Source organism: Cherax quadricarinatus, chromosome 1, assembly GCF_038502225.1.
Source record: "Cherax quadricarinatus isolate ZL_2023a chromosome 1, ASM3850222v1, whole genome shotgun sequence".
Taxonomy (NCBI): domain Eukaryota; kingdom Metazoa; phylum Arthropoda; class Malacostraca; order Decapoda; family Parastacidae; genus Cherax; species Cherax quadricarinatus.
In genome coordinates this window covers 78,330,471-78,355,055 of record NC_091292.1, presented here as the reverse complement: position 1 = coordinate 78,355,055, position 24,585 = coordinate 78,330,471, and the positions used below count along the sequence as shown (strand labels likewise).

The 24,585-nt window shown below is 39.3% G+C and overlaps 1 protein-coding gene across 3 annotated transcripts in view; it reads left to right on the top strand.

Annotated features, from left to right (window-relative positions):
- LOC128688988 (uncharacterized) overlaps positions 1 to 23,096 on the top strand; it is a 197,788-nt gene extending 174,692 nt beyond the window's left edge. For all 3 annotated transcript variants that reach the window (XM_053777055.2, XM_070083018.1, XM_070083024.1), the window contains 2 exons: positions 16,066 to 16,158; positions 21,797 to 23,096. In XM_053777055.2, the coding sequence (XP_053633030.2) occupies positions 16,066 to 16,158; positions 21,797 to 22,905 (1,202 nt within the window). In that variant the 3' untranslated portion in view covers positions 22,906 to 23,096. The remainder of the gene's footprint in view (positions 1 to 16,065; positions 16,159 to 21,796) is intronic.
- The last annotated feature ends 1,489 nt before the right edge of the window (positions 23,097 to 24,585 follow it).

The window sequence follows — 24,585 nt, the reverse complement described above, 5'->3', positions numbered from 1 at the left end:
CCCTTGTTATGCAGAGCATTTTTGGCAAATTAGGTCAATTTTGTCCCCAGCAGTAACAGCTTGGCTAATCAGGCCCTGATCCACTGGAAGGCCTGGTCATGGACCGGGCTGCTGGGGCATTGATCCCTGGAATACCCTCCAGGTAGACTCCAGGCAGGTAGGATGTGACCCGCACCAGTCGAATAACACTCAGGTGCCTATTTTAACGATAGATGAACAGGGACAGCAAGTGTGTTAAGGAAACATGTCCTAATCTTTCCACCCATACCGGGGATCAAACCATGGACCTCAGTGTGTGAGCTTAGTACGTACGCTAGCTGTTGAGCTAAGGGACACCCTTATGTGCTAGGGGCTTGGATATTCAGCTGCCTTGTGTGAGCATGTTAAGCAGGAGTGAGTGAAGGCAAAAGTTTATGATTTTTATTCTGTTGGAGTGTGAGCAAAGTAACATTTATGAAGGGACTGCAAAATCAGTTAGTTAGACGTGAGTCCTAGAGGTGGGAAACACAATGCCTGCACTTTGAAAGAGGAGAGGGGATGTTGCAGCTTGGAGAGTCATCTGAACTACAGTGTCACCACACTTCTGGTAAGACATTGATTGCATGAGTGATAGTAAAAGTATTTTCTTCTTTATTGAGCCAGCCTGCTTGGTTGGATATAACTAGAGAGTTAAAGAAGAAGGGAGGAGCACTGCAGCAGACTTACTGACTTACGCTACACATATCCTTCTCAAGCGTAGCCTATTTTAAAGCTACCCAAGCTGTTAACTTTAAAAATTGATTGAAAAAATATATAAATGAGATGGATTGAATTCAAGAAGATACTGTCTAGCATGGGCCAGAAAGCCTACTTCAGTGTTCTATTTTTAATAATAATCTTTATTTCTACAAGTACATGTACAAGTTATACAGGCCCATATAGTATGAATGACATACTATATAGAGCCCCTTGTTATGCAGAGCATTTTTGGCAAATTAGGTCAATTTTGTCCCCAGCAGTAACAGCTTGGCTAATCAGGCCCTGATCCACTGGAAGGCCTGGTCATGGACCGGGCTGCTGGGGCATTGATCCCTGGAATACCCTCCAGGTAGACTCCAGGCAGGTAGGATGTGACCCGCACCAGTCGAATAACACTCAGGTGCCTATTTTAACGATAGATGAACAGGGACAGCAAGTGTGTTAAGGAAACATGTCCTAATCTTTCCACCCATACCGGGGATCAAACCATGGACCTCAGTGTGTGAGCTTAGTACGTACGCTAGCTGTTGAGCTAAGGGACACCCTTATGTTCTTATTTTATAGTTGGAAAGGGTTGAGGTGGCCCTCTGTTGGCAATGACAGCTACACTATATGTTATGAAAAACAAGTATTTTAGATAAATTCTAAAATTTAAAAAATACTTGTCAGATTTTTTTTTTTTTTTTTGGGGGGGGGATGAGGGGGGTGTCAAGAATGTAACCCTATTTTTGCACATTTTCTTCACTCCACAATTCATGACATCACAAGTAGTGCTGATTTTCCAGAACGTAAACCATTCAGATTGTGGGAGTCTGCTTTTTTTTTTTTTTTTTTTTTTTTTTTTTTTATTTTTAACTATTAATTACTGTACATGAAAACTGTCCATATAGTGTCTAGTCCTGTTTGTAGGGAGAAATCAGTTATTTGAATATTGACACCTTTAGAACACCTTAGCAAGGAAATGCTCAAAATGCCCGGCATGATAATGGCTTTCTTTGTCCAGCACTTAACAAATCAAAATTGTAATTAGACATTGTAATCTTTGCAAAGAAATAAAATCTTTAGTTTTTATCTTTAAAGCCAAGATAGTACCCATGCTATGACACAATCTATCGAGTGATCCTGTAGAGCCTGATTTTGCATAAATACCTTAGAAAGTTCTATATTAAAGAGAGACAGCATTTGTAGTTCAATTAGGATTTCAAAACCGAGAGTGACTAATCTCTGGAATTCTCACCTAACTACAGAAATTATCCCTTCTTTAATGCAGCACATTTGTGTTCGACTAGGGCTTACAAATAATGTTCAAATATTGTTTGAATGAGAATCTGTTGTACAGTCACTATACATATTTAATAATCCACTATGTACTTTTACCACTGAGCAGTCGTTGAATGGATTCAGTTATCCATTATTTTTTCTATCTCACTGGCTTTTCCATGTCCAAATCTCTCTTCTGGTCATTATTTCTTATAAATGTCAGTATTTAACCAGATCAGTGATGTATAAAACAGACATGGTCTTTGAAAAACCAAATGATCCCAAATTTTAAATGAAATTATGCAGATTTGATCTTGTGTTATTCACGACTTTAGTTTCACAAAGCTACTAGGAACATTGGAGGAATGACTGTGTACTGTATTCTTTTTTTTTTTTTTTTCTCAACAAGTCGGCCATCTCCCACCGAGGCAGAGTGACCCAAAAAAGAAAGAAAATCCCCAAAAAGAAAATACTTTCATCATCATTCAACACTTTCACCACACTCACACATTATCACTGTTTTTGCAGAGGTGCTCAGAATATAACAGTTTAGAAGCATATACTACATATAAAGATACACAACATATCCCTCCAAACTACCAATATCCCAAACCCCTCCTTTAAAGTGCAGGCACTGTACTTCCCATTTCCAGGACTCAAGTCCGACTATATGAAAATAACCGGTTTCCCTGAATCCCTTCACTAAATATTACCCTGCTCACACTCCAACAGATCATCAGGTCCCAAGTACCATTCGTCTCCATTCACTCCTATCTAACACGCTCACACACGCTTGCTGGAAGTCCAAGCCCCTTGCCCACAAAACCTCCTTTATCCCCTCTCTCCAACCCTTTCGAGGACAACCCCTACCCTGCCTTCCTTCCCCTATAGATTTATATGCTTTCCATGTCATTCTACTTTGATCCATTCTCTCTAAATGACCAAACCACCTCAACAACCCCTCTTCTGCTCTCTGACTAATACTTTTATTAACTCCACACCTTTTCCTAATTTCCACACTCCGAATTTTCTGCATAATATTTACACCACACATTGCCCTTAAGAAAATTTTTCAAAGTTACAAAAGGCTTTTGCAATTTCAACATTATTAAGTTTTTTTGAGGTTGCAAAACTTAGGCCAAAACCCAGAGCAGCAGTTGTATTTTTGTCTAAAATTTTAAACAGGACATCTCTACTGCCTCCAACCGTCTCCTCGCTGCTGCATTTACCACCCAAGCTTCACACCCATATAAGAGTGTTGGTACTACTATACTTTCATACATTCCCTTCTTTGCCTCCATAGATAACGTTTTTTGACTCCACATATACCTCAGTGCACCACTCGCCTTTTTTCCCTCATCAATTCTATGATTAACCTCATCCTTCATAAATCCATCCGCCGACACGTCAACTCCCAAGTATCTGAAAACATTCACTTCTTCCATACTCCTCCTCCCCAATTTGATATCCAATTTTTCTTTATCTAAATCATTTGATACCCTCATCACCTTACTCTTTTCTATGTTCACTTTCAACTTTCTACCTTTACACACATTCCCAAACTCATCCACTAACCTTTGCAATTTTTCTTTAGAATCTCCCATAAGCACAGTATCATCAGCAAAAAGTAACTGTCAATTCCCATTTTGAATTTGATTCCCCAAAATTTAATCCCACCCCTCTCCCGAAGACCCTAGCATTTACTTCCTTTACAACCCCATCTATAAATGTATTAAACAACCATGGTGACATTACACATCCCTGTCTAAGACCTACTTTTACCGGGAAGTATTCTCCCTCTCTTCTACACACCCTAACCTGAGCCTCACTATCCTCAAAAACTCTTTACAGCATTTAATAACTTACCACCTATTCCATATACTTGCAACATCTGCCACATTGCTCCTCTATCCACTCTATCATATGCCTTTTCTAAATCCATAAATGCATTAAAAACTTCCCTACCTTTATCTAAATAATGTTCACATATATGCTTCAATGTAAACACTTGATCTACACATCCCCTACCCACTCTGAAACCTCCTTGCTCATCCGCAATCCTACATTCTGTCTTGCCTCTAATTCTTTCAATTATAACCCTACCGTACACTTTTCCTGGTATACTCAGTAAACTTATTCCTCTATAATTTTTACAGTCTCTTTTGTCCCCTTTCCCTTTATATAAAGGGACTATACATGCTCTCTGCTAATCCCTAGGTACCTTCCCCTCTTTCATACATTTATTAAACAAAAGTACCAACCACTCTAACACTATATTCCCCCCTGCTTTTAACATTTCTGTCATGATCCCATCAGTTCCAGCTGCTTTACCCCCTTTCATTCTACGTAATGCCTCATGTACCTCCCCTACACTTACATTCTGCTCTTCTTCACTCCTGAAAGATGGTATACCTCCCTTACCAGTGCATGAAATTACTGCCTCTCTTTCTTCCTTAACATTTAAAAGTTCCTCAAAATATTCTTGCCATCTACCTAATACCTCCATCTCCCCATCTACTAACTCCTCTACTCTGTTTTTAACTGACAAATCCATACTTTCCCTAGGCTTTCTTAACTTGTTTAACTCACTCCAAAATTTGTTCTTATTTTCATTAAAATTTCTTGACAGTGCTTCTCCCACTCTATCATCTGCTCTCCTTTTGCACTCTCTCACCACTCTCTTTACCTTTCTTTTACTCTCCATATACTCTGCTCTTCTTATAACACTTCTGCTTTGTAAAAACCTCTCATAAGCTAACTTTTTCTCTTTTATCACACCCTTTACTTCATCATTCCACCAATCACTCCTCTTTCCTCCTGCCCCCACCCTCCTATAACCACAAACTTCTGCCCCACATTCTAATACTGCATTTTTAAAACTATTCCAACCCTCTTCAACCCCCCCACTACTCATCTTTGCACTAGCCCACCTTTCTGCCAATAATCGCTTATATCTCACCCGAACTTCCTCCTCCCTTAGTTTATACACTTTCACCTCCCTCTTACTTGTTGTATTCAGTGCACTAAAAACCCATAGAAACACAACTTTGTGAAAACTGTATATTACTTTTAATAGAAACAAAAATAATCTTGATATATAGAATATTAAAGAATATTTAAGAAATTTTTATGAAAAAGGTTTTTCATTCTTAAATAACCTCTGTGTCTTGATCTACTGCATTATTTTTTTCATAAATGTTAGAATAATTAAAGTTTAACAAATTTTATACAATATGCAAATTTTAATATTGTACAGTACAGTGGACCCCCGCATAACGATTACCTCCGAATGTGACCAATTATGTAAGTGTATTTATGTAAGTGCGTTTGTACGTGTATGTTTGGGGGTCTGAAATGGACTAATCTACTTCACAATATTTCTTATGTTAACAAATTCGGTCAGTACTGGCACCTGAACATACTTCTGGAGTGAAAAAATATCGTTAACCGGGGGTCCACTGTACTTCAAAATCTGTTGCTAAAACTTCATTAACCCCTTCAGGGTCCAAGGCCAAAATCTGAAGTGGTGCTCCAGTGTCCAAGAAATTTTGAAAAAAAAAAAATTATTTTTTCTTAAAGAATTAAAGAGCATATTTTTGTGAAGGTAATAAGACAAAAAAAAAATTTCTGATCAGTACTTACCGAGATACAGTGCCAAGAAGTTTGTCCAAAATGATGTTGTGGCGGCAACATCGACGAATTCCACATACGCGCATTACATTATTTAGCGGTTTTTGTATTTTTTTTCTTTTCTTTTCCAATTGTTTTCTTTTCCTACTAATATTTGGGGCCTGAGAGACCAATACTGTATATAATGTATATATATAAACTCACTGTATTGAACACAGTAACTGCACTAAAGTTATTATCATATTATTGTTTACCACTGTTGTTTATTACAATAAACATGCACAAATCTTGTATAATACAGTGGACCCCCGCATAACGATATTAATCTATTCCTGAGAGCTCATTGTTATGTGAAATTATCGTTATGCAAATGAATTTTCCCCATAAGAAATAATGGAAATCAAATTAATCCGTGCAAGACACCCCAAAGTATGAAAAAAAAAATTTTACCACATGAAATGTTAATTTTAATACACACAAACTGAAAAAGACATGCACAGTTACATGACACTTACCTTTATTGAAGATCTGGTGAGGATTGATGGGATGGGAGGAGGAGAGAGTCTGTGTTTAGAAGGGGAATCCCCTTCCATTAAGACTTGAGGTGTCAAGTCCTTTTCTGGGGTTACTTCCCTTCTTCTTTTAATGCCACTAGGACCAACTTCAAAGTCACTGGACTTCTGTCGCACAACATATCTGTCCATAGTGGCCTGTACCTCTCGTTCCTTTATGACTTTCCTAAAGTGTTTCACAACAGTGTCAGTGTAATAGTCACCAGCACGGCTTGCAATAGCTGTGTTAGGGTGATTGTCATCAAAAAAGGTTTGCACTTTAAGCCACATTACACACATTTCCTTAATCTTTGAAGTAGGCAACTTCTTCAATTTCTCTCCCCTCCTCCGAAGCAGTTTCCTCAGGTCTGGCCTCTTGCTGTTGAAGTTGATCTAGCAGCTCATCAGTGGTTGGTTCTTCATTGTCCTCCTCCACCAACTCTTCCACATCATCCCCACTAACCTCCAACCCCAAGGACTTTCCCAATGCCACAATGGATTCCTCAACTGGCATAGGATTCCCTGGGTTAGCCTCAAACCCTTCAAAATCCCTTTGGTCTGCACATTCTGGCCACAGTTTCTTCCAAGCAGAGTTCAAGGTCCTCTTAGTCACTCCCTCCCAAGCCTTACCTATAAGGTTTACACAATTGAGGATATTAAAGTGATCTCTCCAAAACTCTCTTAGAGTCAATTGAGTTTCTGAGGTCACTACAAAGCACCTTTCAAACAGAGCTTTTGTGTACAGTTTTTTTGAAGTTTGCAATAACCTGCTGGTCCATGGGCTGCAGGAGAGGAGTGGTATTAGGAGGCAAAAACTTGACCTTAATGAAGCTCATGTCCACAGGAAGTCTCTGCCACATCTGTAGGATGACCAGGGGCATTGTCTAACACCAGGAGGCACTTAAGGTCTAATTTCTTTTCAGTTAGGTAATCTTTCACATTGGGGGCAAATGCTTGGTGTAACCAGTCATAGAAAATGTCCCTAGTTACCCATGCCTTACTGTTTGCCCTCCACAGCACACACAAATTAGCCTTGAGGATATTCTTTTGCCTGAATGCTCTGGGAGTTTCTGAGTGATACACTAATAAAGGCTTCACTTTGCAATCACCACTAGCATTGGAACACATCAACAGAGTAAGCCTGTCTTTCATAGGCTTATGTCCTGGGAGTGCCTTTTCCTCCTGAGTAATGTAGGTCCTGCTTGGCATTTTCTTCCAAAACAGGCCTGTTTCATCACATTTAAACACTTGTTCAGGTTTCAGTCCTTCACTGTCTATGTACTCCTTGAATTCCTGCACATATTTTTCAGCTGCTTTGTGGTCCGAACTGGCAGCCTCACCATGCCTTGTCACACTATGTATGCCACTACGCTTCTTAAATCTCTCAAACCAACCTTTGCTGGCCTTAAATTCACTCACATCATCACTAGTTGCAGGCATTTTTTTAATTAAATCCTCATGCAACTTCCTAGCCTTTTCACTTATGATCACTTGAGAGATGCTATCTCCTGCTATCTGTTTTTCATTTATCCACACCGATAAGAGTCTCTCAACATCTTCCATCACTTGCGATCTCTGTTTCAAAAACACAGTTAAACCTTTGGCAAGAACAGCTTCCTTGATTGCTGTTTTCTTGGACACAATAGTAGCGATGGTTGATTGGGGTTTACTATACAACCTGGCCAGCTCGGAGACACGCACTCCACTTTCATACTTAGCAATGATCTCTTTCTTCATCTCTATAGTAATTCTCACCCTTATTCCTGTAGGGTTGGCACTAGAAGCTTTCTTGGGGCCCATGGTCACTTATTTTGCAGATAAAATCACCAAAAACACTGTAATAATACGAAATGTTCCGATTGTATGCTTGGATGTTACCGCGGAGGCTGGCTGGTAAACAATGCCACCGGCGGAACATGTGAGGCTGGCTCAGGCCGCACATTAGACGCGTCTCGGACGAATAGCGTTGAGCGGGTTTTTTAGCGGTATGCGAGGCAAAATCTTAGCGATAAAATGTATCGGTATCCGGATTTAACGTTATGTGATGCCAACGGTATGCGGGGGTCCACTGTACTAATGTTCTATCATATATTTAAATATTTACAATCACTGGACATGGTTTTAGAACTGCTGGAGCTTGTGGAACTCCTTGAAACAAGGCACCATGCACAGAGGCACCTTACATTCCTCACACATAAACCGAGTGTCTTTGCGTCTTTGTTGCCGTCGTTTTGTTTGTGCACAGACGATGCATCTCTTCTGAGCAAATTTCTTCTAAGTTGAAGGAAGCTGTATTATGAAGTGATCACCTTCCCTCCTCAAACGCTTGGGTATATCCTGAGTAATTCGAGGACCTTGTTGTATAGCAGGTGTTCTTAACTGGTACTTCATTACGAGTTGTCTGACAACAGACAAACAAAATTCACCATACGGTGGTCTGTTGCCAGTCTTTATTTGGTACATATTATATGCATTGAGCATTGAAATGTCCACGAGATGGAAGAAAAGTTTCATGTACCACTTGTAACTCTTACGAACACAGTCAACAAAACCAATCTGCATGTCACATTTGTCAGCCAAGCACATGTTTTGTGTATAATCAATCACTGTCACTGGTTTTCGAATACGTTCATTAGTCACTCGATCAACTTTGCCACTGTCTTGCATTTCATTACGGTGAATGGTTGTCAACAATGTGACATCTCGTTTGTCATGCCACCGTAATGCCATGATGTCATTGGCAGTAAACACCTGCACGTCATCACCACGAGCACCTGCGTTGAGCCTGGGCATATATTTACGATTAGAACGCACTGTGCCACACACATCTGTCTTGTTCACTCGCATGATATCACTGAGTAATGGGCTTGTGTACCAGTTATCGGTATATAATGTATGCCCCTTACCAAGATAAGGTGCCATCATGTTTCTCACTACGTCACCTGAGATACCCAATAACATCTTGGTATCTTTCAATGTTTTATTTCCCGTGTATACAACAATATCCAACACCAGGCCACTGTCACAGTCACTGTCACAGTCACTGCTTGAATGACAGTCTACCTTTGAACAAAATCAAAGACTCGTCAATTACAACATTCTTGAATGGATAAAAGTATATGCTGAACTTTTGTTTGAGATACATGAAAACATTTCTAATCTTATATAACCTGTCACTTCTGTCAGGCCTGGTTTTATCAGAGAAGTGCAACATACGTAAGAGTAAGATAAACCTGTTCACTGGGATGATTTCACTGAAGACCGGGGTAGAAATTAGCCGCTCTGTGGACCAGTATGCTTTTATATTATGCTTATAGACATGAGGCATAAGCATTATTGTTGCAAAAAGCAAATACATTTCTGCAACAGTCGTCTCTTTCCACCTGTGTATATGATCGTATTTGACATGGTGTACTCAAAATACTTATTACTTTCCCTGACAATAGTTTCCATCAATGGCTAGTCAAAGAATAATTCAAAGAATTCCAGTTCATTGGCTGTGGTTCCAAGGGGACAAGTAGGTAGAATTCCACTTAGAGAGTCATCAAAGTGGTGAGGCTTGGGAACAAAATTGGGATTTTGCTGCCAATCCCACATACGGTTTGCTGGTGGATACTGGACATCATAGGCTGGTTGTGCGGGTAGTTGTGGTGGGCTGGTGGCTGACGCTCCGCTTTGTCCTTGAACTGACGAGTCAGCAGCGTGGGTCCCAGCCTGGGCTGGTGAGTCACGCATGGTGGTGCCACTACCATCACCACTACCACCATCCACTAATGCCTGTGGTCTATCCATGCCAAGTGTAGCCACATCATCCTCACTATCACTACCTAAAACTGGTGTATGGCCACGAGATGTACTCCGGGATGTACTCCGTCCCCTGGGCACAGCATAGGGTACACTACCCAAGCGCATGCGGCGGCGAACATACCGACACTTCACTGGTGAATATGATTCCTCACTCTCACTACTCGAATGATCGTCGAGCGCAATAAAATCACAATCCACGTCACTATCATCATCATTACTGAAGTCAGAGGCCTGGCCATGTGAAAATATTAGTTTTCTCTTGCGTTGAGGCACAACCGACCGTGAGTCATGAGTGCCCACACCAGAGGTAGAAGGTTGAGGATCGTCAGGGTTTTCTGCACTATTATCGATATCCTGGTCATTCCTTTCAGTCACTAACTGATCAAAGCCATAGAATTCGTCTTCATTTCCACTTTCATCAGTGTCAGAACTATCAGATAGGAAGAGGAGAGTCCCAATTTTCTGGGGAGTGAGAGCTGACTTGCGACGAGGCATGGTGAACAAGGGTAACTGAGCCGGCATTCCCACAATGCTATGCGGGCGCCTAGATTTTTTGTTTATGGCGCACACCCACCACGCAGACCCGTTCTCTCACATGTAGGCCTATGAGTGCTTTCACGCTAAATTTGACGGCGCTAGAATTTTGGCATAGATCTACGGTTTGGACACTCAACATGAAGCCGTAGATCTACGGGACGGACCCTGAAAGGGTTAAGAAAGTGGGCCACCATATTTTCCTAAGTATTAAAAGACAAAAACATGATTTAAATCATTGATTGCCATTTGGGCCTACAGAATCATACTCTTTCCTTGAATAGTGTAAGAGAAAACCCTCATCTGGAGGAACGGGAGCAGCAGCTGTCATCCACCGGCACTGTAGTGTGTCGCCTTGTGTATCAAGAATTTTATTGCAAATATTTCAGCTGTGTTTTACCTGGAGTTTACCTGGAGAGAGTTTCGGGGGTCAACGCCCCCGCGGCCCGGTCTGTGACCAGGCCTCCTGGTGGATCAGCGCCTGATCAACCAGGCTGTTGCTGCTGGCTGCACGCAAACCAACGTACGAACCACAGCCCGGCTGATCAGGAACTGACTTTAGGTGCTTGTCCAGTGCCAGCTTGAAGACTGCCAGGGGTCTGTTGGTAATCCCCCTTATGTGTGCTGGGAGGCAGTTGAACAGTCTCGGGCCCCTGACACTTATTGTATGGTCTCTTAACGTGCTAGTGACACCCCTGCTTTTCATTGGGGGGATGGTGCATCGTCTGCCAAGTCTTTTGCTTTCGTAGTGAGTGATTTTCGTGTGCAAGTTCGGTACTAGTCCCTCTAGGATTTTCCAGGTGTATATAATCATGTATCTCTCCCTCCTGCATTCCAGGGAATACAGGTTTAGAAACCTCAAGCGCTCCCAGTAATTGAGGTGTTTTATCTCCGTTATGAGCGCCGTGAAAGTTCTCTGTACATTTTCTAGGTCGGCAATTTCACCTGCCTTGAAAGGTGCTGTTAGAGTGCAGCAATATTCCAGCCTAGATAGAACAAGTGACCTGAAGAGTGTCATCATGGGCTTGGCCTCCCTAGTTTTGAAGGTTCTCATTATCCATCCTGTCATTTTTCTAGCAGATGCGATTGATACAATGTTATGGTCCTTGAAGGTGAGATCCTCCGACATAATCACTCCCAGGTCTTTGACGTTGGTGTTTCGCTCTATTTTGTGGCCAGAATTTGTTTTGTACTCTGATGAAGATTTAATTTCCTCATGTTTACCATATCTGAGTAATTGAAATTTCTCATCGTTGAACTTCATATTGTTTTCTGCAGCCCACTGAAAGATTTGGTTGATGTCCGCCTGGAGCCTTGCAGTGTCTGCAATGGAAGACACTGTCATGCAGATTCGGGTGTCATCTGCAAAGGAAGACACGGTGCTGTGGCTGACATCCTTGTCTATGTCGGATATGAGGATGAGGAACAAGATGGGAGCTAGTACTGTGCCTTGTGGAACAGAGCTTTTCACCGTAGCTGCCTCGGACTTTACTCTGTTGACGACTACTCTCTGTGTTCTGTTAGTGAGGAAATTATAGATCCATCGACCGACTTTTCCTGTTATTCCTTTAGCGCGCATTTTGTGCGCTATTACGCCATGGTCACACTTGTCGAAGGCTTTTGCAAAGTCTGTATATATTACATCTGCATTCTTTTTGTCTTCTAGTGCATTTAGGACCTTGCCGTAGTGATCCAGTAGTTGAGACAGACAGGAGCGACCTGTTCTAAACCCATGTTGCCCTGGGTTGTGTAACTGATGGGTTTCTAGATGGGTGGTGATCTTGCTTCTTAGGACCCTTTCAAAGATTTTTATGATATGGGATGTTAGTGCTATTGGTCTGTAGTTCTTTGCTGTTGCTTTACTGCCCCCTTTGTGGAGTGGGGCTATGTCTGTTGTTTTTAGTAACTGAGGGACGACCCCCGTGTCCATGCTCCCTCTCCATAGGATGGAAAAGGCTCGTGATAGGGGCTTCTTGCAGTTCTTGATAAACACAGAGTTCCATGAGTCTGGCCCTGGGGCAGAGTGCATGGGCATGTCATTTATCGCCTGTTCGAAGTCATTTGGCGTCAGGGTAACATCGGATAGGCTTGTGTTAATCAAATTTTGTGGCTCTCTCATAAAAAATTCATTTTGATCTTCGACTCTCAGTCTGGTTAGCGGCTTGCTAAAAACTGAGTCATATTGGGACTTGAGTAGCTCACTCATTTCCTTGTTGTCATCTGTGTAGGACCCATCTTGTTTAAGTAGGGGCCCAATACTGGACGTTGTTCTCGATTTTGATTTGGCATAGGAGAAGAAATACTTTGGGTTTCTTTCGATTTCATTTATGGCTTTTAGTTCTTCCCGCGATTCCTGACTCCTAAAGGATTCTTTTAGCTTAAGTTCGATGCTTGCTATTTCTCTGACCAGTGTCTCCCTGCGCATTTCAGATATATTGACCTCTTTTAGCTGCTCTGTTATTCTTTTCCGTCGCCTGTAAAGGGAGCGCCTGTCTCTTTCTATTTTACATCTACTCCTCCTTTTTCTTAGAGGAATAAGCCTTGTGCATACATCGAGTGCCACCGAGTTAATCTGTTCTAGGCATAAGTTTGGGTCTGTGTTGCTTAGTATATCTTCCCAGCTTATATCGGTTAGGACTTGGTTTACTTGGTCCCACTTTATGTTTTTGTTATTGAAGTTGAATTTGGTGAATGCTCCCTCGTGACTAGTCTCATTTTGTCGGTCTGGGGCTCCACGCATACATGTCTGAACCTCAATTATGTTGTGATCTGAGTATATTGTTTTTGATATGGTGACATTTCTTATCAGATCATCATTGTTAGTGAAGATGAGGTCTAGTGTATTCTCCAGTCTAGTAGGCTCTATTATTTGCTGGTTTAAATTGAATTTTGTGCAGAGATTTAAAAGCTCGTGTGAGTGTGAGTTTTCATCAGAGCTGCCTCCTGGTGTTATTACTGCAACAATATTATTTGCTATATTCCTCCATTTTAGGTGCCTTAAGTTGAAATCCCCCAGGAGCAAGATGTTGGGTGCAGGAGCTGGAAGATTTTCCAGACAGTGGTCAATTTTTAACAGCTGTTCCTGGAATTGCTGGGATGTTGCATCCGGAGGCTTGTAGACTACCACAATGACTAGGTTTTGGTTCTCGACCTTTACTGCTAAAACTTCCACTACGTCATTTGAGGCATTAAGCAGTTCTGTGCAAACAAGTGACTCTGCAATGTACAGGCCAACCCCCCCCTTTTGCCTGTTCACTCTGTCACATCTGTATAGGTTGTAACCTGGGATCCATATTTCGTTGTCCAAGTGATCCTTTATGTGGGTCTCAGTGAAAGCCGCGAACATTGCCTTTGCCTCTGCAAGCAGTCCACGGATGAAAGGTATTTTGTTGTTTGTTGCTGGCTTTAGACCCTGTATATTTGCAAAATAGAATGTTATCGGACTGGTGGTATTGTTGGTACTGGGGGGGGATTTTTTTTCCGGCATTAGTATCTGTATCTGTTGGTTTGGAGTGGAGGCCATCGACTGTGGTTCCACTCCAGGAATGACTGGATTTGGTGTACGATTTCTGCCATTTCCTGCCAGTTTTTTTTCCTTCCTGGCACTAAAAAACCTCTCCCTCTTGAGTGGCTGTGGCTACCCAGGTTTTCCCATGGCCTGGATGTTTTGTATCTTTTTGTCCCCTTTAGATGGTATGCCTGGCAATTTAAGTTATAGCACAGTCTTTCCTGTACTGAAGAGGTACACATTTCAGGGTGAAAAAGCTTACAGGAAGGGAGTTTGCATTTTCCTGTTGTCATATGGGCATGACATTTTCTAGGGTGGTCATAGTTGCATGTCCCATCTGTTTTTCCAGATTTCCCATGCCAGCAGATACCAAGTGCATAGTATGTGCACAGGCTTGGTTTCCGTTTGCCTTGGGTTTCTGTGACTGTATTCCCTGTTGGTGCATGTTTCCCTGTCTTATTCCTATCCTCCCTAGCACCAACAATGGAGCTCCCACCAGTTGTTTTTGGTAATTTATCCTCACTATTGCTATTGGAGTCCTCTTGTTTGCTATTTCCTGCGGTATTTCTAGTTTGCAATATTGGTTTTATCTTATCTTTGACTACACTTGTTTCCCTACTATGGCTCCTGTCCTCTATGAGGTCATTTATATGTATTCCTTCCTGCGTATAATTCCCGACTACCTGGACAAAATCTCCAGCTTCACCATTACTGTCTCCCAGAACAGTATCTCCAGCTTCACCATTTCTGTCTCCCAGGACAGCACCTCCAGCTTCACCATTACTGTCTCCCAGGACAGCACTATCAGCCCCACATTTACTGACTACCAGGACATCACCTCCAGCCTTACAGTTTGTGACTACATGGCCAGTATCAAGGGCAGTACCATTCAGCCCAGACTTTTTATGTTCCCATCTCTTGTAGAAAGCTTCCAGGTTTTCTATGAAAGCAGCTTTGATGTTATCCTCTTTTAATACCCTTGTGATTTTAGTCCACAGATTTTCCTCATTTGGGCATACCCAAAAACACTTCTCTGTTTTAATACTGCTTGTAGCTAGTTCTAGGATATCTGCACAAGGAGCGTGACACCAATTTCCACAAAAATGACAATTTATCCATGTGGAAGCCCGTTTGTTTGACTGACCACAGACTACACACAGCTTCATAATGATTTGAATGGTTGATTTACTGCAATTCTACTAGCAACCTCTTGAATATTATATTAATAACCTTAAATGAAGCTCTAGCTATTTGTATTTCTGTTTCTAACTCTTTTTGTATATTGGACAGCTTACCGTCACGTTCCTGATTTTTAATGTTTGTGTTTATAAGGGCGCCTACAAACCCATCCGTTTACAGTCTGCTTTATTGTCCAACGAAACTGTTTGGAACCAGTCCCGGGTCCGGACCAGTACTTTGTGTTTCAACACAATTTGTATACAACTTTATTTTTTGTTATTTCTAGATAATTATTAGTTAACAAATATTTTGAAAATAATGTAATTGGCATTGGGGCAGTGATAATAGTTATTTATAGTAAGGTACAATAGTCGTCAATTTACTTCATCACTTTCGAATGATAATTTAGAGCTTCAAGTACAGAGCACAATTTTCACTTTGTGATTGTAAATGGTGCAGAGCATGGAGTACTCAGCAGATTTTATTTTTGCTTTTCATAGTTATACTGTATTGCCAATGTTACTTCGTTTTTTTCAAGTAAAGGAATGTAGATTTTTAGTAGTGGCGACTTGCTTTTGGTTTTTGTGCATGCCATTTTCTAAAATAAATATTTTTGTTTATATATTTAATGAAACGGTTACATGTTTATATAATTCTTTGTTCATTTAAAATACATTCAAGTGTTAGCCTGAAAGAACTTGGTTTGAGCTGAGTGTTGGTGATCATGTTATTGTTATAAACTTATGTAAGGCACAACAAAGATTTTATTGAATTTATATATACTGTATATATTTAATACATAAAGATTTCAATATGTATTTGGTTGTTAAATTGAGATATTTTTAACTCTAATTACAGGTAGAATACAGTACAAGCCAGTTCCAACTAACAGATACTTTGGTGGTGTGATGATGTCTTTCAGGCGATCATTATGGAGAAGTTATAAACGTGGTAAGATGTGACTTAAAAGTTAGTTTTTTATTATTATTTTGAATTAATCTTGCAACTGTTCTATGTATGTATAAAAACATTTCTGCAAGTGCAGTAGCAATAAAGTTGTTTTGTAATGGAAGCCAGATATTATATTTTTTTTCCATATCATTATGATATTTTATCTTATTCAGATGAATTTGTGCATTAAATTGTCTTAATGTCAACTAATCAAGATTTTCTTTGACATTTTTGATCATTTGGAAAATTCTGAATTTTGAAGCATATTCCAAATTACAGATCTTGGTAAATCTACAATAAGTTCTTGTACAATATGTATTTGAACAACACATTGCTAGTAGAATACCTGATTTGTTTATTGATTTTTCTGTAACTTATAAATTGTGAAAATTGCAATTAATCCTTTCAGGGTTCAGAGGCCAAATTTTGAAGTGCACACCAGGGTCCAAGAATTTAAAAAAAAAAAAAAAAAATTATTTTTTCTTATGAAATGGTAGAGAATCTTTTTCTGAAGGTAATAAAACAAAAAGTATGAAATTTTATGGAAAATTGATGAAATATGCTCTCGCGAATTTTGATGTGTCAGCGATATTTACGAATTGGCGATTTTGCCAACTTTGACTCCCATTTTAGGCCAGTTACATTATTAGTGGACCAAATTCTTAGCTAATTCACTAGTATTACTTCTATTCTATCAATTGAGCACAAGAAATTGCCAAGTCAACTGTTTCAACTACAAAATAAAGTGATCGGAAATTGATAATTTGGCCAATTTAACACCAAGTTCAAAATATTAAAATTTCAAAATAGGGTCCAGAATAATCAATGTAGGTATTCCTGGCACTAAACTAACATTTCCTCTGTTCATTAGTTACGTTTTGAGGCTTTACAAATGAATTCCATTTTGATTTTTTATTAACATAATGAATTTTTGTTCAAACCAAAAAATAGAAGATTTACTGTTATGCAATATTGTAATAATTGTATAAATATCATCACCACATTTGTGAATGTATATTAGATCCACCAACTGGCGTGTATTAGACATGCGAGGCCGTTTGTTTACTCTTGAACATTGACAAAAATGTAACATTTCTGCTACTTTGAGCTCAGTTTCAAGCCATTTCCAGTGCTAAAACCAATCAAAATCATCTCTATTTCTGTAATATGTCTTCCATTCTATCAAATGAGACCAAGAAATCACAAATACAACTATACAAAACATATGAAAAAACACTGCAAAGTTGCTGTTTTAACTGAAAATCACGGTCTCAGTTTTTTTTCTCTCGTTATACACTGTGTGCTGCAGGATTTGTTTTATGTGGTGTACACATACCACTCACAGCTTATCAGAGTGAGCTGAGCTCATGGCGTAGAATTCGGTTTGGACTCTGAACGTAAAGTCGTAGATCTACGGCATGGACCCTGAAAGGGTTAAGAAGTGTGGGAGCAATAAAATGATTTACAAATTGTAGTACAGTATGCACATACATAAGAATTATCTGTTCCATGTTTTGAGTCCAGCTCCACCAGTGTATTGGAAGTACATTTATTGGAATGCTAAATTTCATAGACATTAGCCATCATAGGTATCTATTGAGTCCTGGAGGTGGGAAGTACAGTGCCTGCACTCTAAAGAGGGGTTTGGAATATGTGCTGTTTGGAGGGACATCGGAACTGTCATATCTGCGTGCCTCTGGCAAGACAGTGATAGTGTAAATGATGGTGAAAGTGTTTCTTTTTTGGGCCACCCTTCGATGGGTGATGGCTAGTGTATTAAAAGAAAAAAAGTATCCATGCTATTACAACTCAAATGAATTGGACATCTCCTACCAAGGTAGGGTGACCTTAAAAAGAAAACAAAAACATTTTCACAGTCATTTATTCAATCACTGTCTTCCCAGAAGTGTACTGATATCACAATTCAGATGACCATTTAAACTACAGTATCCCCACCCTTCCTTGAGAGTGCTGGACTGTACTTTCCATCTCCAGAACTCAAGTCTGGTTAATCAGTTTTCCCAAGTCCCTGCATAACTGTTACTTCACTTACACTCCAACATTATTATTATAATCAAAAAGAAGTGCTAAACCTACAAGGGTTGTACAGCACCGTTACACTCCAGCAGCATGTCAAAATCATAAAAACCACTTGCCTCCAATCTAACACACTTGCAATAGTTTGTTGGATGTCCAGACCATTAGCTCTCAAAACCTCCTTTACTCCCTCCAGCCTTTGAGGATGACACCTACCCTTTCTTCCCAGTCCTAGTCACCCTATTATTCTTCATCCTTCATAAATGTCCAATCCCCCTCAACAATTCCTCTCTTCTGAATAATATTTTTGGTAACCCCACAGCTTTTAATCTCATAGCTCCAAATTCTTTGCATAATATTCAGTCCACACACTGCCCTCAAACATGACCTCTCCATTGCCTCCTCCTTGCTGTGACATTTAACCCTTTTAGGGTCGAGAGGCTATCTCCTAAACTTGTTCTCAGGGTTGAAAATTTTTCGGAAAAATTTTTATTTTCTGATGAAATGATAGAGAATCTTTTCCCAATCATAATGACACCAAAAGTATGAAATTTGATGGAAAACTTAGGGAATTATGCTCCACGAAGTTAGCAGTCTTGCCGATGTTTACGTATCGGCAATTTTGCTCACTTTGAGCCCTATTTTCGGCCAATTCCTGTGTACTAGTTGACAAAAATCATTCATTTTGCTAGAACTCCATTTTTTCTATCGAATGAGTACAAGAAACCACCCATTTACCAATTTCAACTATCCAATAAAGTGGTTAGAAATTGTCAATTTTGCCAATTTCACACAAATTTCAGAAGATGCCAATTTCCAAATAGGGTCCAGAATAAACACGACAGATATTCCTGGCACTAAAATAACAAGTTCTCTGTTTGTTAGTCATGTCCCCAGGTCCCTCTTATATTTCTTTTGCTTTCCACTTTGAATTTTTATTCTTACAAAAAATAGAGGATTTACTGCATTAGTGTAGAAATAGTATAAATAATATCAGCGCACTTGTGAAAGAATATTAGACTCACCAGTTGACGTGTATTGGACGCTTGGCATTTGTTTACTTTTTAACTTTGATAAAAATCTAACATTTCTGCTACTTTGAGCTCAATTTCAAGGTACTTTTCGTTGTGAAACCAATCAAAATCATCTCAATTTCTGTAATATGTCTTCCATTCTATAAAATGAGACCAGGAAAACTAGAATAAGTACAACCATAAATACCATACAAAAATACAGTGCAAAGTCACTGTTTTAATCCAAAAACACAAAGTTTTTTTTCTCATTACGCACTGTGTGCTGCAGGATTTCTTTTTATACTGTGCACACTGACCACATAGACCCAGCTTTCTCTCGCTAGATTTGAAGGCGCTAGAATTTAGGCGTTCTAGTACATCAATAACCCTGGTGTGTAAGCTGTACTAGTATGTCGAAAACCCTGAAAGGGTTAAAACCCATGGTTCACACTCAGTGTTGGTACCACTATACATTGGTAAGTTGCCCTTTCTGCCTCCATGGATAAGGTTCTTTGTCTTCACAGATGCCTCATTGCATCACCCACCTTCCTTCCTCAACCATTCTACCCACAACCACATACTTCAGAATTTTAAATTCCCTCGAGCAAGTCATTTACTATGTACAGTAGGGCCCGACTTAAGACCATCCACATTTCAAACGTCTGTGCTTATGATTGGGACACTTTGGAACTAAGTAATGAATTATGAATGCTGATATGCAGTTGTGATCATTGCAAATATTCAAATAATTTTTTTTTTTTTTTCTCAAGTCGGCCGTCTCCCACCAAGGCAGGGTGACCCAGAAAAAGAAAGAAAACCCCCAAAAAGAAAATGCTTTCATCATCATTCAACACTTTCATCACGCTCACACATTATCACTGTTTTTGCAGAGGTGCTCAGAATACAACAGTTTAGAAGCATATACGTATAAAGATACACAACATATCCCTCCAAACTGCCAATATCCCAAACCTCTCCTGTAAAGTGCAGGCATTGTACTTCCCATTTCCAGGACTCAAGTCCGACTATGTAAAAATAACCGGTTTCCCTGAATCTTTTCACTAAATATTACCCTGCTCACACTCCAACAGATCATCAGGTCCCAAGTACCATTCGTCTCCATTCACTCCTATCTAACACGCTCACGCACACTTGCTGGAAGTCCAAGCCCCTCGCCCACAAAACCTCCTTTACCCTCTCTCTCCAACCCTTTCGAGGACGACCCCTACCTCGCCTTCCTTCCCCTGTAGATTTATATGCTTTCTATGTCATTCCATGTCAAACAAATTATTTTATATAAAGAATTTTTTTTTCCAGTGTATTCATACTCTGTGTATGTTCATTTTATGCATCTATAATTTTCTTAGTCTTCTACTATATATTTTTCTTTGCTAGTTTATTACCAAATAATTCATTCTTTATATATGTTAATTTTATGAATATATTTGTTTGGCAGAGATTGGGCAAGAACTATAAATTTAATATTTATTACATGTGAATTTTTTTTTATTAACAAATCGGCCGATTCCCACCAAGGCAGGGTGGCCCGAAAAAGAAAAACCTTCATCATCATTCACTCCATCACTGTCTTGCCAGAGGGTTGCTTTACACTACAGTTATGAAACTGTAACATTAACACACCTGTAATTGTTTTACACAAATAAATAATATCTTCTACAAGTACATGTACAAGGTATACTGGCCTAGCTGACATCAGCGACATCTGCTTGTTATGCAGAGCATTTCGGGCAAATTAGGTCAGTTTTGTCCCACGATGCGATTCACACCAGTTGACTAACACCCAGGTACCCATTTTACTGATGGGGAACATATCAACCGGTGAAAAGAAACTCCAATGTTTCTACCCTCGCCATGTGAAGCAAGAGCTTTAGCCACCAGGCCACAGATTGCTGGTGTCCTTTCTTTCTGTCTCATAAACATACTAGATGAGAGGTACAGCTTGCTACCTCAACTTAAGTTTAGTTCATACTACACATGTATGTAGGTGTATATACACCCATCTGAGTTTTCTTTTATTTTCTTAATTGTTCTTGTTCCTATATTAATTCCTTTCATCTCCATGGGCAAGTGGAGAAGAATCCTTCCTCCGTAAGCTGTGTGTTGCAAGAGGCGACCAAAATGCCTGGAGTAAGGGGCTAGTAACCCCTGCTCATATATAAATTATTAAATTTGAAAAGAACAACACTTTAAAGTTGGGGCATTTGAATGTGTGTGGATGTAGTACAGACCCTCTGTCTCATCTGCTGTTCCATCCTTCCTATCATTTCAAGTACTTAGCTTCATCCTTAATGCATCTTTAATTAGAATTTTGATTTGAATTACTGAATACCTTCAATATAGTGTAAACTAAATATTCTTATTCTCGTGTATCTCTCTCACTGCCAAGTAATTTTAACTATTTTAAGGCTGTGTGAAATGACTTGCATAATGAGAGGCTTTTTATAAAGTACTTATACATTGTATACTGTACAGTACTTTAATCTATGAAGTTGTTTGTGTGATGATAGCCAAATTTTTTTTAATATTTATTTTGATGTATATATAAATAATGAGTTTGTAATTTTCAGATGAAAAGCTTCATGGTACAAAGACAAAAGAATGCCAGCAATCTAGAAAATACAAGCCGCAGAAGACTGGTGTTACACCAGAAAAATCGGAAGAAAAAAAGATTAGTGTTATCCCTAATCCAGTGGGGCTGCAGCAAGGTATTTCCAAGAGTTGCATTAGTAAGGAACAAGAGCAGATCATAAATTGTAGTCTTGGTTGTGAGAATATACAATATAACTCTGTTACTCTTAGAGAGTTGGACTGTGATCCACCTATTGCTGATAATATTGTTAGTAATGAACAGAGAGAGAGACATCCAACAAATGTTGCTCATGACAGTAGTGTGGATCTTGAGTCTAATCATGACAATTTAAATGAAGCAGAAAGAGACACTAATAATGAAAAAGTGCTAAATTTAGAAGTCACTGGACTTCCAGTGCAAAGTTCTTCTGTGAACCTTCTCATCACTAATAAATCCGATACAAGCTGCAATAGACAGAGACGTGCCAGTGTTACTGCACCAGAATGCCAACAAGTTGTGGACACTTGCACCCCCAGTTCTTCCCATCATAATTTCACAGCATTATTACCAAGTTCTGGCCTGAAGTCTTCAGATAGACGACTAAGTAAAAGTCATTGGGATGTAATTTTTATCCCTACAGACATGAGAGATATAAAGTCAGCTTCTGCTGGGGATGTCAGATCACATCAACCCATCCACATGCTAGAGAAAAGACTGTGTTCATCAGTAAATCCTCTTCAACATTCAAAAGTAAAGAATGCCCAGTGGCCACTTGTGTGGCAGCCCAGTGTGGATAATTTGTCTGGATCCCCACTTGTATCTAAAAAAAGGCAAATTTTCCATGTAAGAATTACAAGGGAAAAGCCAAAATTTGATGAACAAAGTGATCAAGGTAACACTGAATTTCATGCAAAACCCAGGGTAGGTAGTTTGGGAAATGGTGCACACTTGAGACTTGCAGCTCTTATTAATAATGTTAAGAGATCATTTTCTGATCTGTTTAATCTAGAAGAAAGCTATAATCTTCCAAATGACCCAAGCATTGAAAACACATGCATAAATGATAGTGTTGAGCTGAATGCATTTATTGGTAGTTTAAATAATTAATTCTGTAAAAGTTAATGCTGTACAAATCTTAGAATTTCATAATGAGGGAAAGTAGATTTTAATGAAGATTAGTTCATGTATATTTGTGGTCTTCTTGGAAAATCTCTGTTAAGTTGTAAAACCATACAAATATGAAAATTGCCATATTATGGAATTACATGTATATTACAATAAATAAAGTTTTAAAATTATTATAGTATCAGCTAATTTATAAATTAATGTCATTCACAAAAAAAGATGATACTATTATAATATTGGTATGGTATTGTATTAACCTTAAAACTGTCATGTACTAGTATGCAACTGACAGTTGTGTGTCCAACGTAGTGGTATGCACAATTTTTTTGTACCTTAAAGTCTGTCACCTGCCAGTTTTTGACCTCATCACAGGTCTTTGGATTTTCAGTCTCTTCATATACAGCCTCTCCTCACTTAGCGATGTACTCGTTTACCGACGATTCTGACTTACAATGGGCTTTGACCAGTATGCATACCTATATAATGTACAGTGGAACCTCCACTAACGAGTTTAATCCATTCCGTGACCTTGCTCACATCTGGATTTGCTCATTTGCAGAGTCAATTTTCCTCATTTAACCCCTAAACTGTCCAAACATAGATCTACATTCACTCGCGTAGCGCTCCAAACGTAGGTCTACTTTTTTTTTTTTACATGTTTTCAAATGGGGGGGAAAGTCAAGGTCAGAGCACTACGTACGTAAATGTAGATCTGCGTTTGGACAGTTTAAGGGTTAAATTAATTCTTTCCAGTGGAATTCCAGGCACCATAAAATACTTCAATAATTTCCCTAATATCAACTCTATGGCTTATTTATCTATCACAATTCATCTAATATGACATAATAAACAATATAAATAACATAGAAACCTGATACACCTACCATCCGACTTACGACCGAGTTCGGTTCCGAGAAACTGGTCGTAAGTCGAACTTTACTACTGAATATCAACAAAACATTTTTGTAATGACTATTTTATTGTTTTATTTTGGTATTTCATGTTTTACTTTACTTTTTATGCTGTTAGTACTGTGTTTTATACTGTTAGGTTTAGGATAAACACTGTGTACAACACAAATAGTTGTTTATTTCCCAGAAATTTGGCATAAAAAACACGGTCGTAAGTCGAGTGGTCGTAAGTGTATATACTATAGAATGAATAAAATATGTCATGTGACAAGTGGAGGCAGCCATAACCACTCCAGCATTGTTGTAAACACTGCCATCTAGTGACAGCCTTTTGAAGCCGTCATTTGTTATAATTATTATTTAGTACATTATTATTGTACTTCTTTCTTCTTTCAACAAACCAGCCATATCCCACCGAGGCAGGGTGGCCCAAAAAGAAAAACAAAAGTTTCTCTTTTCAAATTTAGTAATTTATACAGGAGAAGGGGTTACTATCCCATTGCTCCCAGCATTTTAGTTGCCTCTTACAACATGCATGGCTTACGGAGGAAGAATTCTGTTCCACTTCCCCATGGAGATGAGAGGAAATAAATAAGAACAAGAACTAGAAAGAAAATAGCAGAAAACCCAGAGGGGTGTGTATATATATGCTTGTACATATATGTGTAGTGTGACCTAAGTGTAAGTAGAAGTAGCAAGACGTACTTGAAATCTTGCATGTTTATGAGACAGAAAAAAGGACACCAGCAAT